The sequence below is a fragment of the Elaeis guineensis genome, chromosome 4, assembly GCF_000442705.2.
Source record: "Elaeis guineensis isolate ETL-2024a chromosome 4, EG11, whole genome shotgun sequence".
NCBI classification, from domain to species: Eukaryota; Viridiplantae; Streptophyta; class Magnoliopsida; order Arecales; family Arecaceae; genus Elaeis; species Elaeis guineensis.
This window is the reverse complement of record NC_025996.2, coordinates 25,909,809-25,923,106: the sequence shown is the minus strand read 5'-3', so window position 1 is coordinate 25,923,106 and position 13,298 is coordinate 25,909,809. Positions and strand designations below refer to the sequence as shown.

The 13,298-nt window shown below is 39.4% G+C and overlaps 1 protein-coding gene across 1 annotated transcript; it reads left to right on the top strand.

Moving 5' to 3' along the window:
• The first annotated feature begins 948 nt into the window (after positions 1-948).
• Positions 949-2,909, top strand: LOC105043248 (B3 domain-containing protein Os02g0683500). Its single transcript, XM_019849752.3, has one exon. It carries the CDS (start codon positions 1,459-1,461, stop codon positions 2,467-2,469), a length of 1,011 nt encoding a protein of 336 aa, XP_019705311.1. The 5' UTR covers positions 949-1,458; the 3' UTR covers positions 2,470-2,909.
• The last annotated feature ends 10,389 nt before the right edge of the window (positions 2,910-13,298 follow it).

Here is a 13,298-nt window from a genome sequence, read left to right as displayed (position 1 = left end):
TAACAAAAAAAAAAATTTAAGTAATGCCCGCATCTTTTGAACCACCAAATGCGTTGTTTTATATATCATTTCCTGCATTATCTCTTTGATTAGGCCTATCATCTGACCCCGTCCAAGTTATCAGATGGAAAAGCCCCAACAACTCATCATGGACAAAAAAGGTGAGAAAGCCCTACCGTCCAAACCAAGTGGTGAGAGAGAAGGGCCAGGCCCAGGAGGTGAGTACACCGGATAGAGATGCTGATCTCCTTCTCCCTTGTATACATCAATCACAATAATATTAAAATTGTGCATTTGGTGTTGTTGCCATCTCAAAATCACATGTTTCGATTACATCATATCTTTACAAAATCACATGTTGCTCTTCCTCCACCTTGTGGAATCTTTTCTTCGTCCATGGGTCCAGGCAGAGAGGGAGGGCTAAGATTTTTTTTTAAATTAAAAAGAAGGGTCAGGTGGGTGGGAGAAAATACTCCCCGCCCTCCCATTCTCCCTGTAGTTACAGTCTTTAGCTAACGCTGGTACAAACCTACCTCGTTCTCTAGAAGTCAAAGCACCCAAAAACAAACCCGGCCTCTCCCTCCACCAGCACCATTCGGACTGCTTCCAGCAAGCATCATTACACTGCTCTTCCCTTCGTATTGCATTAAAAAAAAAAAAAAAAAAAAAAAAAAAAAACCATCATAATATACTAGTTGGGATATTGTATAATTTTGTTTATTTATATCCCTCTGTAGTAGTATATGTGTACATAATGTTATTCTTTTAATTTTCTGACACACAAGGCCAAATCAGTCTTAAGCTCACGCTCTCTAGAACAACCGGCTATCGCGAGCCATATAAATCCCCAAACGATGAAAAGGACAAGCTCACATGAGCCCAACCAGATAATTCATGGGTCCCCTCCCCTCCCCTCCCCCCCACCTCCTCTCTCTCCCCCTCCCTCCTTCCTCTATCCCCATCTTTATAAAGCTACAATACTATCCAACCTTTCCTCTCTCTAACTCTCTCTCTCTCTCTCTCTCTCTCTCTCTCTCCAACCGTGCTTCTTTCCATCTTCCTATTTCGTTTGTTGGAAGCTAAAATACCCCCCACCCCTCTTCGGGGAACCTTCTAGGGCAGTCGGTTTGCAGCGCCAGAAAACCACCCGCATCCCATCTATCCCCCCAAAAGGGGTCAATGGAAGCCCGCCTAATCTCCAGGCCTCACTGATTTCTGGTCAAATCTAAAGGCACCGACCCCCCTTTGATTCTTTCTTCCTCGGCCTCTCATCAGATCTCACTCACAGCAGAAATCATCAACCACAGTAGAGAGAAGGAAAGAAAAAGGATACAGAAAGAAAGACAGGAAAGAGAAAGATCTATTGTACCACAGGTGAGTACTGCTAGTAGCGGTAGGAGTACTGGTTATTTATTTTTGGTTCCTCAAGTCTTTCAGACCTCAAAGTCAAGAGATAAGATGGAGTTCACACAAGGAAGAGGAGATGGGTTTTACAGCAGGGATGATGATGACTCCAAGCGCCCTCCTTTTATTCCTTCCTCCTGTTCTTCTTCCTCCCCAACCTCTTCCTGCACTGCCTCCCGATGGACCGACGTAGCATCCGGGAGCGGCGGCGCCGGCGGCGGCGATGCTCCTTATGTGGAGAAGGAGCACATGTTCGACAAGGTGGTGACGCCGAGCGACGTCGGCAAGCTCAACCGGCTGGTGATCCCGAAGCAGCACGCCGAGAAGTATTTCCCCCTCGACGCGTCGGCCAACGAGAAGGGGCTGCTGCTGTGCTTCGAGGACCGGACTGGGAAGTCATGGCGCTTCCGCTACTCCTACTGGAACAGCAGCCAGAGCTACGTGATGACCAAGGGGTGGAGCCGCTTTGTCAAGGAGAAGAGGCTTGATGCCGGGGATACTGTCTCGTTTTGCAGAGGCGTCGGCGAAGCCGGCCGCGACCGCTTCTTCATCGACTGGAGGCGACGGCCTGAGGCCCACGACCCACCGCTCCTCCCGCCGCGCCTTCCCCTCCCCCTCCCGGGTATCTCGCTGGCCCGGTCGGTGGGCCCGTGGGGTAGCCGGCTCTTCATCCCCCCAGCTGCCACGGTCCACGACTATGGCCGCGGCCAGCTGTACGGGTACAATGTCGCGAGACCCGGTGGCGGGCAGTTCCTTTTCTTTCGATCGGCAGCGGTCGGTTCGCCGCAGCCTGGGGTGCAACCAGGCGGCGGTGATGGAGCGGTCGCCGGCGTGCCGATGGTTTTGGATCCGCTCGTCCATGGGCCGACGACGACCAAACGGGTGAGGCTGTTCGGGGTGAACCTCGACTGTCCTGGATCGGACGGTGGTGCCGACGGCGGCAATGGTCTCTCTCTAAACCGGCGCCAGATGCGACCCCGGTCGGTGCTCCCTCTCCTCGAATCTCCGCAGGGCGGCCCCGATCCTTCGAGGGCCACCTCCTCGCCGGGCAACGAGCAGCAGTAAACCATCGGATCCTGCCATGTGAGACTTGAAAGGAGGAGAATGTGAAGGGATCGAGGACATCATTATACACCCTCATGAGCTCTATCCCTGGAATTGGGATGGACACTGAACTGAATGAGAGGAAGGTTCAAAGATTCTTTCTTTTTTTTTTGCGCTTACTTGGCTTGTTGGAGCATCAAAAAGCATTGGGGTACTTGGCATGAGTGGGGGTGGAAAGAAGGGAAGGATGTATCCAAACCAATGTTCTTTTCCTTTTCCTTTTCCTTTTCCTTTTCCTTCTTTTAAATTCCCTATTCCAACTGTATATATATATTATATAGGTATAGATCCCCCTCACGCCCTACATATGATAAACATCTTCCATCTGTGGAACCCACATTAGTTTGGGGATTTGCTCTTGTTTTGTTGCATGCATTGATATAAGCTCTCATGCTTTGGTATTATTGCCTTCAGATTGCTCAGTGTTATGTTATTAGGTTGTTTCAGATACATCATCCACCTCATATAGCTCCAAAGCGCTGGACATGCCTTATAAATGGAGGACAGACAGTTATGGAGCAAAAGAGGTCAGATCTCAATCCTTCTCCATCCATTTGTTATCTCTTGTGCATTGGGATTTTATCTTTGCCTGCTGTGACGGCACCTCGTATGCTGTCATTCATACATGATGGTTGTGATAGGAGTAATATGTGCAGAATTCTATTCTTTTGTTTTTTTTTTTTTTTCCGAAAAAGAAATTATACTTTTTTGAGTGGTGAAGCTTTAGCAACGAATTCCAATTGATGAAAAAAGAGTACTGCTACTGCTATAAAAGATTGGGACGCCCTGCTTAATCTATCCTAAGAATTGTAAGGATGTGTGTTGAATACTATCCAAGAGTTCTTTAAGATGGCAGAGAGTGACGAAGATAGGTGCCAAGATGCTCATGTACTTCATTTAAGAAACTGGAAGGTCAGAACTGGCTAAAATTTTAGCTTGCGTATGGTTATGTCTAACAGTACTGAGGCATATGTGACACAAGCTGCGTTGTTGGGTGCACTTGCAGCAGGCTCAGTGAGAGGTTTCCATATTAGGGAATGAGTGTAATAGGAATTTTCAATGCAAGGTTCAGTTGGTTTGCTCGTGTATTTATAGCACATACCAATAAATCAAACAAAAGAAAATAAATAAATAAGTAAATGAATAAAAGATATAGAGGATAGCAGAAGAAAAGCCCGTGCTTATGTGATGACAGCTTTTTTCTGTGATAGAAAATAATTCGAATGAAAAAAGTCATTCTTCATGACTGGCCGTTGTATAGACAGGTAGGGACCTAGCCAAACCCCCGATCCCCTCTTTTATATGGCTTTGTCCTGGAGATAAAAAAAAAAAAGGAAAAGGAAAAGATCACACTTTATTTTTATTCGTAATTTTTTTTATTTTTTTTTTCTTAGCTAGTTTGGTTTTGAATTCCGAATCTTCCATTTTTGTTTCAATTTTATCTTCAGGCATGTCTGGTGAACTTAAAGTGCCGATATTACAGCATAATACTGTTTGCAAGAAAATCCAAAATGTGATGTTTCTAAATGTTTTAGTCTTGGTTCTTTTACATTCTCCTTAATCTTCTTCCTACTGACAGGTTTCATTGCCTTTTTTGGGCGGACTTGTGAGAACTAATGAATGAATTTTGTGCAAATTTCTTGATAATCTACAAATTTGAACTCCATTTCAGAATACTTCCCTCAAAAGTTAAAAGTATTCCCTGCCCCCAAAAAAAAACCGCATATCTTGTGAATTGGATTTCTTAGATGCTGCAAGAAACCAAGTCCATACCTGCCATGTCTTCAATCTCTAGTGCCAAGTCTACTCCAATGTGCAAGTTAATTTTGTGCAAATAACATCTACTATATCTTATCATCAAAGAGCGAAGACACTGATAGAATTTCTTATCTTTGTGCAAGACAGTGGGTGAAACTTGACGGAATTACAACTAGTGGGATAGAAGATTTTTTAGGCATTTAATTATGAAACCTGAATATAAGAAGGGTATTCAACACTTTTCCATTTTTTGTTTTTTTAGGAAAAATTGAGGAGAAGAGCATTCAAAGATTTTAGACAGTGATCAAGATTCCTTGTCTCCTTGATCAATTCTGGATGTACTTATCTGCTTTATTTTCAACATAATTTAGAGCATTAGAGTTAGCATCCGTGCATAAATGAGAATTAGTTATCACATTGTTTGAATGCACCAATTTTGTGACCGTCAAATAGTCATTATACCTCAATCTATTTCACACTATATTTGGAAACTGCTCCTCAGGCTTGCAATAATGTAGGGTACTCCTAAAAATACAAGGGTAAAGCTGCTAATAGTGGGATCAGCTGTTTCTTTAGTTACATCTAATGAACAAAAATTTGCTCATTCATTTTTTTTGATGTGAGTGTTGATCGTTAATCATTAGAATACTTATAATATCTACAGAGTTTGTTTACTTATTAGTACAATATAGATCATCAGTTTGGACTATGGCCATTCTAAGGACTTCTTTTTTAGAAAGGACATCCTAAATTAGAAATATTGAAAGATGATAATTATCCCATCTTTTGCATCCAGAATCTTTTTCATTCTTGTTATACACTAGCTTAAATTTCAAAAATATAGAAATCAATATAGAAATATCTGTATTCAAAAAAAGAGTTGCTATTTTAAAACGCAAAACAAGGTGATGTGTTTGGTTGACCTAATATATATTAAGTTAACAAAATTAATTAAGTTGATTGGAAATAAAGATGTCTAATTCTCAAAATCATCATCTCAACTTATTGTCATTGGCTACGGTTAGATAACACTAGATAAGGACTTTCTCAACAAGAAAAGAAGAAAAAAGATAGGGAGAAGAGAACCCTTTACATCCTAGCTTCTGTTAAGTGCTTTCGGGGTACCATATCAGAGAATTTTGTATATGAATATATGTCTAATCTGTATCCTTATCTATTGTCCATGCTGTCACACATTCCCTCCTTTTACTTAGACTATCACATAATTTACATAGCATTTCTCGAAAAGATTTATAAAATATCCCTTATACTTCCCTGGACTATCACGTAAGTAGCAACTTAATTATCCGTTTTTCTTTTTTGGAGAACTTAGCCCATCTTTTCGTCTATAGATGATTTACCCAGTCATGAAACTTAACCAGCATCATATATGGCATCTTATGGTATAGCACTAGTTGGACATTTTAGATGGCTTTCGATCCCACAAGGCACTGCCTATACGGTCAAATTTTCAGATAAACTAAACAGCTATGCATCTTTCCAGAGAAACAGTTTGTTTCTCGAAGGACAGCTTCGTGCCTGTTAAGTCTTCTGATCTTACGTGTTTAGTCTGCTTCTATAGTTACATATAGTGCTCTAAGAGTTTCAGTTGCTTCATGGTCTCTTATTCTGCAGTAAAAAGTTGGGTCAAACTCCCTCTACATGAGATGGTAGTAGTTTGAATCAAAAAAATCAAAGATACTCGACGGTCTTTTAGGTTGAACCAAGAACTTAGGTGGGTTAGTTCTACTCGTAACGTGGTTGGTTTGTAATTAGAATTGTTTCGATGCTCTTTTCTATAGCTCCATAAGAAGGACACAGATCACAAACCTAACAATCTTTTCCCATAAATTACCGAAACATTTTAGTCTCATGTATATCGAACAATGCTCGAAGCTGCAGTTGGAGAGCGAAGAGCCGATCATATCCTTCAGAAATGATGGAAATCGGTTGCCATACTTTCTGCACCATGACCATCAATGGGTCTTAACTATTGAAATATTTTGTCTGTACTCTCTCTCTCTCTCTCTCTCTCTATCTATCTATATATATATATAAAAGAAATATATAGAAATATTTTGTTGCTGCAGACAGTCGACAAATTAAAATTGGAAGTGAAGGTCACCAGTCTTATCCCACAAATTGTTTAAGAAAAGTAGGGTTCTAGATGAAAATTTTATGGGTGTGATAAAGATGGAATATTAGGCTACTTGACGTCATAGTTATTCACTAGGTAGGTAGGACAACTTGCTTCTGCTTCACACAAGTGCGGGATATAAATCAATCATTGACTCTCCGAATGAAAACGACAGAGACATCAATGGCTTTTTCTCGTGGATTGTGAAGAACATCTTGCGCTGAAGTCCCCTAACAAAGCCAAACCTGACGTATATAGAAGACATTACTAAGAAGGTGGCTGTGGAAGTGATGATTTTGGGGCAATAATTGCAAAATATGCAAGATATTACACGGTATATACATTGAATGCATCAAAGCGATGGAATTCTTTGCTTAATGCCATAAAATTCGTGGCTTGAATCAACTATAATGTCAATAGGTAGTTGGGATACCGCCGATCAAATGGACGCACGTTGAGATCCAATACGGTACGTGATAGGGAGCACGGGTGACCACCTTTCATCAGCCTCTAAGCTATATTGAAATGATTTTGTTTATTTGAGTTCAGGTGCTAAAAGGATTTCCATTTTGCTCTTTGGATTGTTTATGCCTGTTAGATGAATATATATATATATATATATATATATAGCCGTTCATGTTGAAATGATCATCATCTTAGCCTTCCATTGGAAATCCCTATAAATATAATGAAAACTCTCCAAGGTTGCCCTTTTGGTTGCATAAGCTTAAAATGGGACCAGAAAAGTAGATTTCCCTGACTAACTAGCTGAATAGGTTTCGTTGGCCTTTTTCTTACCAAACTTCGCCTAGGAATATTCCTTCACCAATGAATGAAGGGTTGACATCAAGCTCATAGCTAGTGGGTCATGAGATCGGCAAGTTCATTCCATTCAAACAGCCTTTTAAGCTTAGAAGATTTGCTCAACAGTTGACCTATATTTAATAGGAGAAGCTTGGATAATGATGATGGTGATGATGAATGTAAAAACGATTATTATGAGACCTTAACTAGTACAGTTCAACTTTTAAACTTCAAGTTGTATTGTTTCTTTCGCAAAAGTAATAAAAAGGATGATTTCCTTTCATGAACAAGCAAATGATTGGACAATAAGATTTTTTGGTTGAAGTTGGGGTTTTAGTACATGAAAACTTATGTCGAAGCTAACTTCTATCTCAAAGTTCTCTTATTTGTTTCCATTGGTATTGTTATTAACATGCATACAGTTTGTATTGACAATAAGCATGAAATTAATACTGGATTTGAAACAAATTAGGAAAGATTAAGGGTGCTAACTGAGTTATCTTATACAGGGAGCTAGTTAGCAAGAATTTTCATTGTAAAGATTATTCTAGTAGCTTGCACTCAAAAATTTGTAAAGTAAATTATCTATCACCTACCAATGTGATAATTTTCATCATGGACATGAAATCCTAAGGTGGACTGCATAAATAAAAAACAGCTTCCAAAATGTGATGACATAGGATGTCATCCAAACAAGCTAGCAAGAAATTTATTAATTAAGATCTTGGTCTTATTAATTATCCAAAACCTCCGCCACACACAATCGATGTGGAACTAAATATATACACACAAATCTTCATATATACATTTTTGTATACTGAAAGAGAGTGAGAAAAATTTAATCCAGCCAAATTTTAATTTTCTTTACCTCCAACCTCTCTAATTCTACTACTAATTAAGTATTCTCCATTTACAAGATGAAGATATTTGAGAAAAACATGATTCACTTTTGGAGAAAGATATGATATTTTTGGATTTGTTAAACTGTGATGCATTTTTGTTTGAATAAATCTCATTATGGAAGATTTATGAATCACATTTCTTTAAAAAAAAAAAAATCTTACGTGCAATGTCATAGTTGTTAAGCTAAAAGATGAAAAGGCAAGGGAGTGGAAAAGATTGACGAATTTAAAAGAAACAATAAAGAGTGAATGGTATGGAAGATGAAGAATAGAAGTTGTGAGCTAGCAAAATTGAGGGTTAGAGAGAGAGAGCAATAGAGAGGCAACTAATAGAAAATACTTATTATAGTACTTTCATCAATAATTCTCCTACACTATCTTTGAATTATATGTATCATAGAGAAATTTGAATCTATATTTCATGAAAAGAGAAAAACTTGACAATGCTCATCAAACCTTAACATACATTTAAAGGATTATACTCAACCTTAGTAGGGAAAGAAAAGGTTAAACATCCATTCCAATTGCAAATGAGTTGTTCACACCTAAGTCTACTTGGCATCAAATTCACTAGCATGAGATGAGCTACTCTTTGGAAGGTAGGAGATCGTGTCTATCAATTAAATAAAAAATTGACACTTGGATCTTATAAAACCCTATAACAAGTTAGAGATCTATTCTACAAACAAGTGTTGAGTTGCTCCCTTGAGGGGGTGCTTGGTTGGGGGAAGTGGGGGTCTGAAATCAAAATGAGAATAGGTGACTCTCATTCCAACCATTTGATTGAGAGGAGTCCTATTCAGATTTTGATTTTGGAATAGAATGAAAATGACCTAATCTACATAAAACTCAATTTCTATTCTTCTTTATGGATTCAAATTTTCATTTCAATTCTGATTTCAATTTCGATTCTGATTCCGATTACGAACTAAACGTTTTGGAGGATTTGATCATTTCAATTTTGATTCCAAGTCATTCTGATTCTCATTCCGATTTTGATTCCGATTGCGAACCAAACAACCTCTGATAGTATTGGTGAGGAAGGCTAAAGATGCTAAGTAGCCAACCATTGATGGCATGAGCAGCTGCGCTCATTACAAGCTCCCATATGACTAAACTTATTGAAATTCTTGGCATAGAAAAGATTGTTTGAGGAGTGTCTAACTTAAGATGGAGGATGACCATGCGAGTGTAGTTAAATATGCTAAGAGATAAATACTTCACTATCTTAAAGTGGAAGGAGAAAAAGACATTTACAAGGAATAACTTAATTTGGGTGATTTTTTTTCATTAACCATTCTTCTCGGTAGTTAACTTCCTTTAATAGTTCCCCATGAAGGATGATTAATTGGTAGTTAATTCTGATAAAAATTACTTAAGCATCACCTCTCTTGGATGAGTGGCAACTAGCTAATCATGATTTTTTTTTAAGTATTAATAAAATATGAATTGTCCCTTTTATCCACCTGAAGTTTTTATATCATATATGGGTAGAGTTTAGAAGAGGAAGGGGGAAAAATGTGCCTACACATTTTAACAATAAGGTGGCTATCGCTCTCCAACACCTCATGTACCCTCTCCTTTTCATGCCAAGAAAAAAAAGAATATATATCTCTTGATGGAGATAGGAATATAGTCTCATGTGGCTGGACTTCTTATTTGCAGCTAGATTTGCCTTGTAGCTAAATCTTTAAGGATATATTTGGTTAGGATGAGTTAGGATATGAAATTGAATTGGAAATGAGTGGCTTCAACTCTAGCCATTTGATTGGAGGATATCCCATTCTAAGGAGAGAGGAAATATCCCAATCCCCAAAATCCAATCCCATCTCTTCTCTCAATATTCAAATTTCATTCCATCAAGTTTTCTTAAAAATTAATTTTGCAAAAATACATGTTATTTCCAAAAATCCTATATATTTAATTGATTTTTCAATTTTAATTTTGGCTCCAATCATGAGTTCTGACATCCATTTATTCGTATGAAAAAACCTTCGTGCATACCTTTTGCTTTTTTATAAATAAAAAACTATTATTCAAAATTTATTTTAAAAAAGTATCCTCCTTTTTTTTGGTACGTAAGGAGGAAGAGGTCTCCCAAAAAAAATAAACTAACAGCGAAGAAAATAAACACCAGCCGAGTCAGCCACAGCCAACGTGGTGGTGATACAAGGGAGAGACAGAAGAGGCAGAAAAACTCTGGCATTAGGTCTTCCTGATAAGCGTGAGAGAGCGTGAATGCATCCTAAGAGGCAGCACAAATGGTGATATCCGCTAATATAGGATGGCAAGGAGGGAAATCATTAGTCTGCTCCAGGCTCCGAAGTTGTTTTGTTATCCGACTGATCATTATAAATAAATCGCCTTCCAGCCATATCCTTGTGAAGCCCAACCGATAGAAGGCAGCCGTGAGAGCTCTCCACACTGCCAATAGTTTTGCTTTCGGAATAGATCCAGCCACCGTTCTGATTGTTTCAGCAAATACAACTCTTCCAAGGTAATCTTTAATGATATATCCTAGGCCAGCTTCCTCATTGAAACAGGACGCATCAAAATTCACCTTGACATGGTCACAGGGTGGGGGTACCCAAGAAACCACTATAGGAGGTCGAGCTGATGGACTCATGGAGTCGTCAGTACCCCAGCACTGCACTGTTGGCCATTTGCCAAGGAAGAAACCAAGTCCGCTTGGAAGTATTTCTGAACATACCTTAGAGCAGAATGATGGATATATATTATAGGTGCTATGTGCTTTGTGATTGAATATAAATTCATTTCTTGAGTTTCAGATTACCAACGCAGTATAACAAATGATTGATTTCTGTAACTGCTGCACTTTGAAGTCTTCTGTAAGGTTACTTAGGTCCTGCGGAGAATTTAAATGATAACCTGATAATTCTGAGTGCTGAAGAGTCGCCCAGATCTCAAATACGAGCGTGCAAGATAGGAGGCAGTGTTGAATATCCTCTTTAGTCTGCTGACATAATACACAAACTTCCTCTTACTTCTGGAGCAAATCCCTATCTTGCAGTATAGCATTGCATGGAAGACGCCCTCAACAGACCTTCCACTAGAACAATTGAACCCGAGGGGCAACTTTCAATTTCCAGATCCAAGAGAGATTGCTCCGCTAATAATGATTTTGAGAATGAAGTATATGATTGTAAACGTCTGAAACTCTGAGTTTAGGACTCATACTATTGTGCCAGATGAGACAATCCTTGCAGTCATTATTGGGAAGAGGGATAAATTGAATCAAAGAGCTGAGTTCAGGGGAGAACACCCTGTTTAGGTTTTCAGGATTCTATTGCCCATTAGAAGACATAAGGTCGGCTACCTTCCAATCCTCTTGGATCTTGTGGGTATTCATCGAAATAACACAAGTGTTGAGAGGTCTTTCAAATAACCATGCGTCTGAAAGAACACGGATGTTTTGCCCATTTCCAGCCTGCCAACGAAACCCATCCTGTATCCATTTTGATGTTCGCACAAGGGAGCGCCATAAATTAGAAGCTCCTCTGACCGGGTGGTATTCGCTCCAGGTAGAGAACCGGTATTTCGATGAAATAAGCTGAGCCCATAGAGAACTTCCGTTCAGAACAAGGTTACCAGCAGTCTTTGCTAATAGCGCTTGTTGCCGAACCTTGAGAGCCCGTAAACCGAATAAAAAATTAGCATTAGTCACGGCATATCTATTCTCATAGAATCGGAAGAAGTCTTCGAGTTAAGACAACCAAAAAAAAGAAAAGAAGAGTGTGACCTCAAAATTGGAAAGGAGGTTCCAATCTCTAGCTCCTCGCGCATCTCTTACACTCGTATTTGACCAATAAGATTATTGTACAGGTCTCCCATCGCTTCTCTTCCACAAAAAGATGGTTCTAGTAAAATGGGATCCACAAATAATTCTGAGATCACAGCAACATAGGCTTCTGACTTTGTGCAAGAAGGTCCCAAATACTAGCCTCCAACATCGTAATGCCTCCATCCTGGCATAACCCTTTATGTTCTTATATGTTAATTCAGAGGAAGAGTAACCACATGACACAATCCTTTTTACCATAGTAATACGAAGTTCTTCTAGCATCTGGTGAGACCCACCAGCTTGTCATCAGCGTTGGGGCAATTAACCAACAAAGGATGCTACTTCCACATCCACAAGATACAAATGGTAATGCTATTGCAACTTACAAGTTGCTAGGACCGTGCATGATTAGAAATGGACATATCATACCATCAAGGTACACAATGTGGCATCTCCATGACACCTGGAGCCTTAAAGCTGTGCACACTGATTAAAAGAGACAGAGGGTTCGTGAGTCTGTCCTTATCACAAAGGTGGTCCATGTGCTTGCTGTTCCAAACCATGTAGAGGGATGGATATATATATATATAGCCTAAGCATCCGTTTTTATCCCATGCTCCTGCCGTCCATCACAGGGAAATATCGCTTTAGTCCATGTGAATTTGGAGCATTAGGGCGACGGGGGCCCCCACCCACCGCTTGAAATATACCTACACCTCCCTTCCCAACACCCACCATATTCTCCCGTCTCCACCCACAAGTTTGTGACAGGGACTCTCCCTTTACAATGTGGGGGTTAGCATCAACTCCCTAACCTTAGCATGTGAACCACTATGTCCTATGTTTTCTTATCTCACATCTCCCACAAAGAGATTTGGCATCAATCATAATGTGTCATGTACCTTGCAGATTAAATGAGGTTTCAGTACTGCGATATATATTAGCATTCTGTCCAATCCTTTTGCTTTTTTTTTTTTTTTGCTTCCCTTCCTTTTTCAATAATCTCATTTCTTTAGTTGAATCAGAGGTTTAATATCATATTTCCCACTCATGCCTCTGTATATTTTGTGCGCAAGATAGATGGGCATTCAAATTATCTTGAGATTGGATTTGTTCAAGAATTATGTTGGAAATAGGCCTTATTCTTGCTAAACAGGTTTTAAACATTAGTAAGTGAGGAATAGATATTTTTGAAATAAAAATTCAACGGGAAGGGAGGAATAGCATGGTAGGCTCCTTTTCATTTTATGGTTAAAATACAGCCTCGCGCTGAGGTCTTCTTGTCAAAGGCAAGAAATTTTGGCCAAACACAACCTAGAATAACTCTTCTAAGAGTTTATTGGTTGAAAAGATTAAATAATTTGCTCAAATCTAATTGATGGCAAAT

What these genes read in the sequence shown, in the direction of transcription:
- LOC105043248 (XM_019849752.3), top strand. Translation starts at nt 1,459, where the DNA reads ATGGAGTTCACACAAGGAAGAGGAGATGGGTTTTACAGCAGGGATGAT.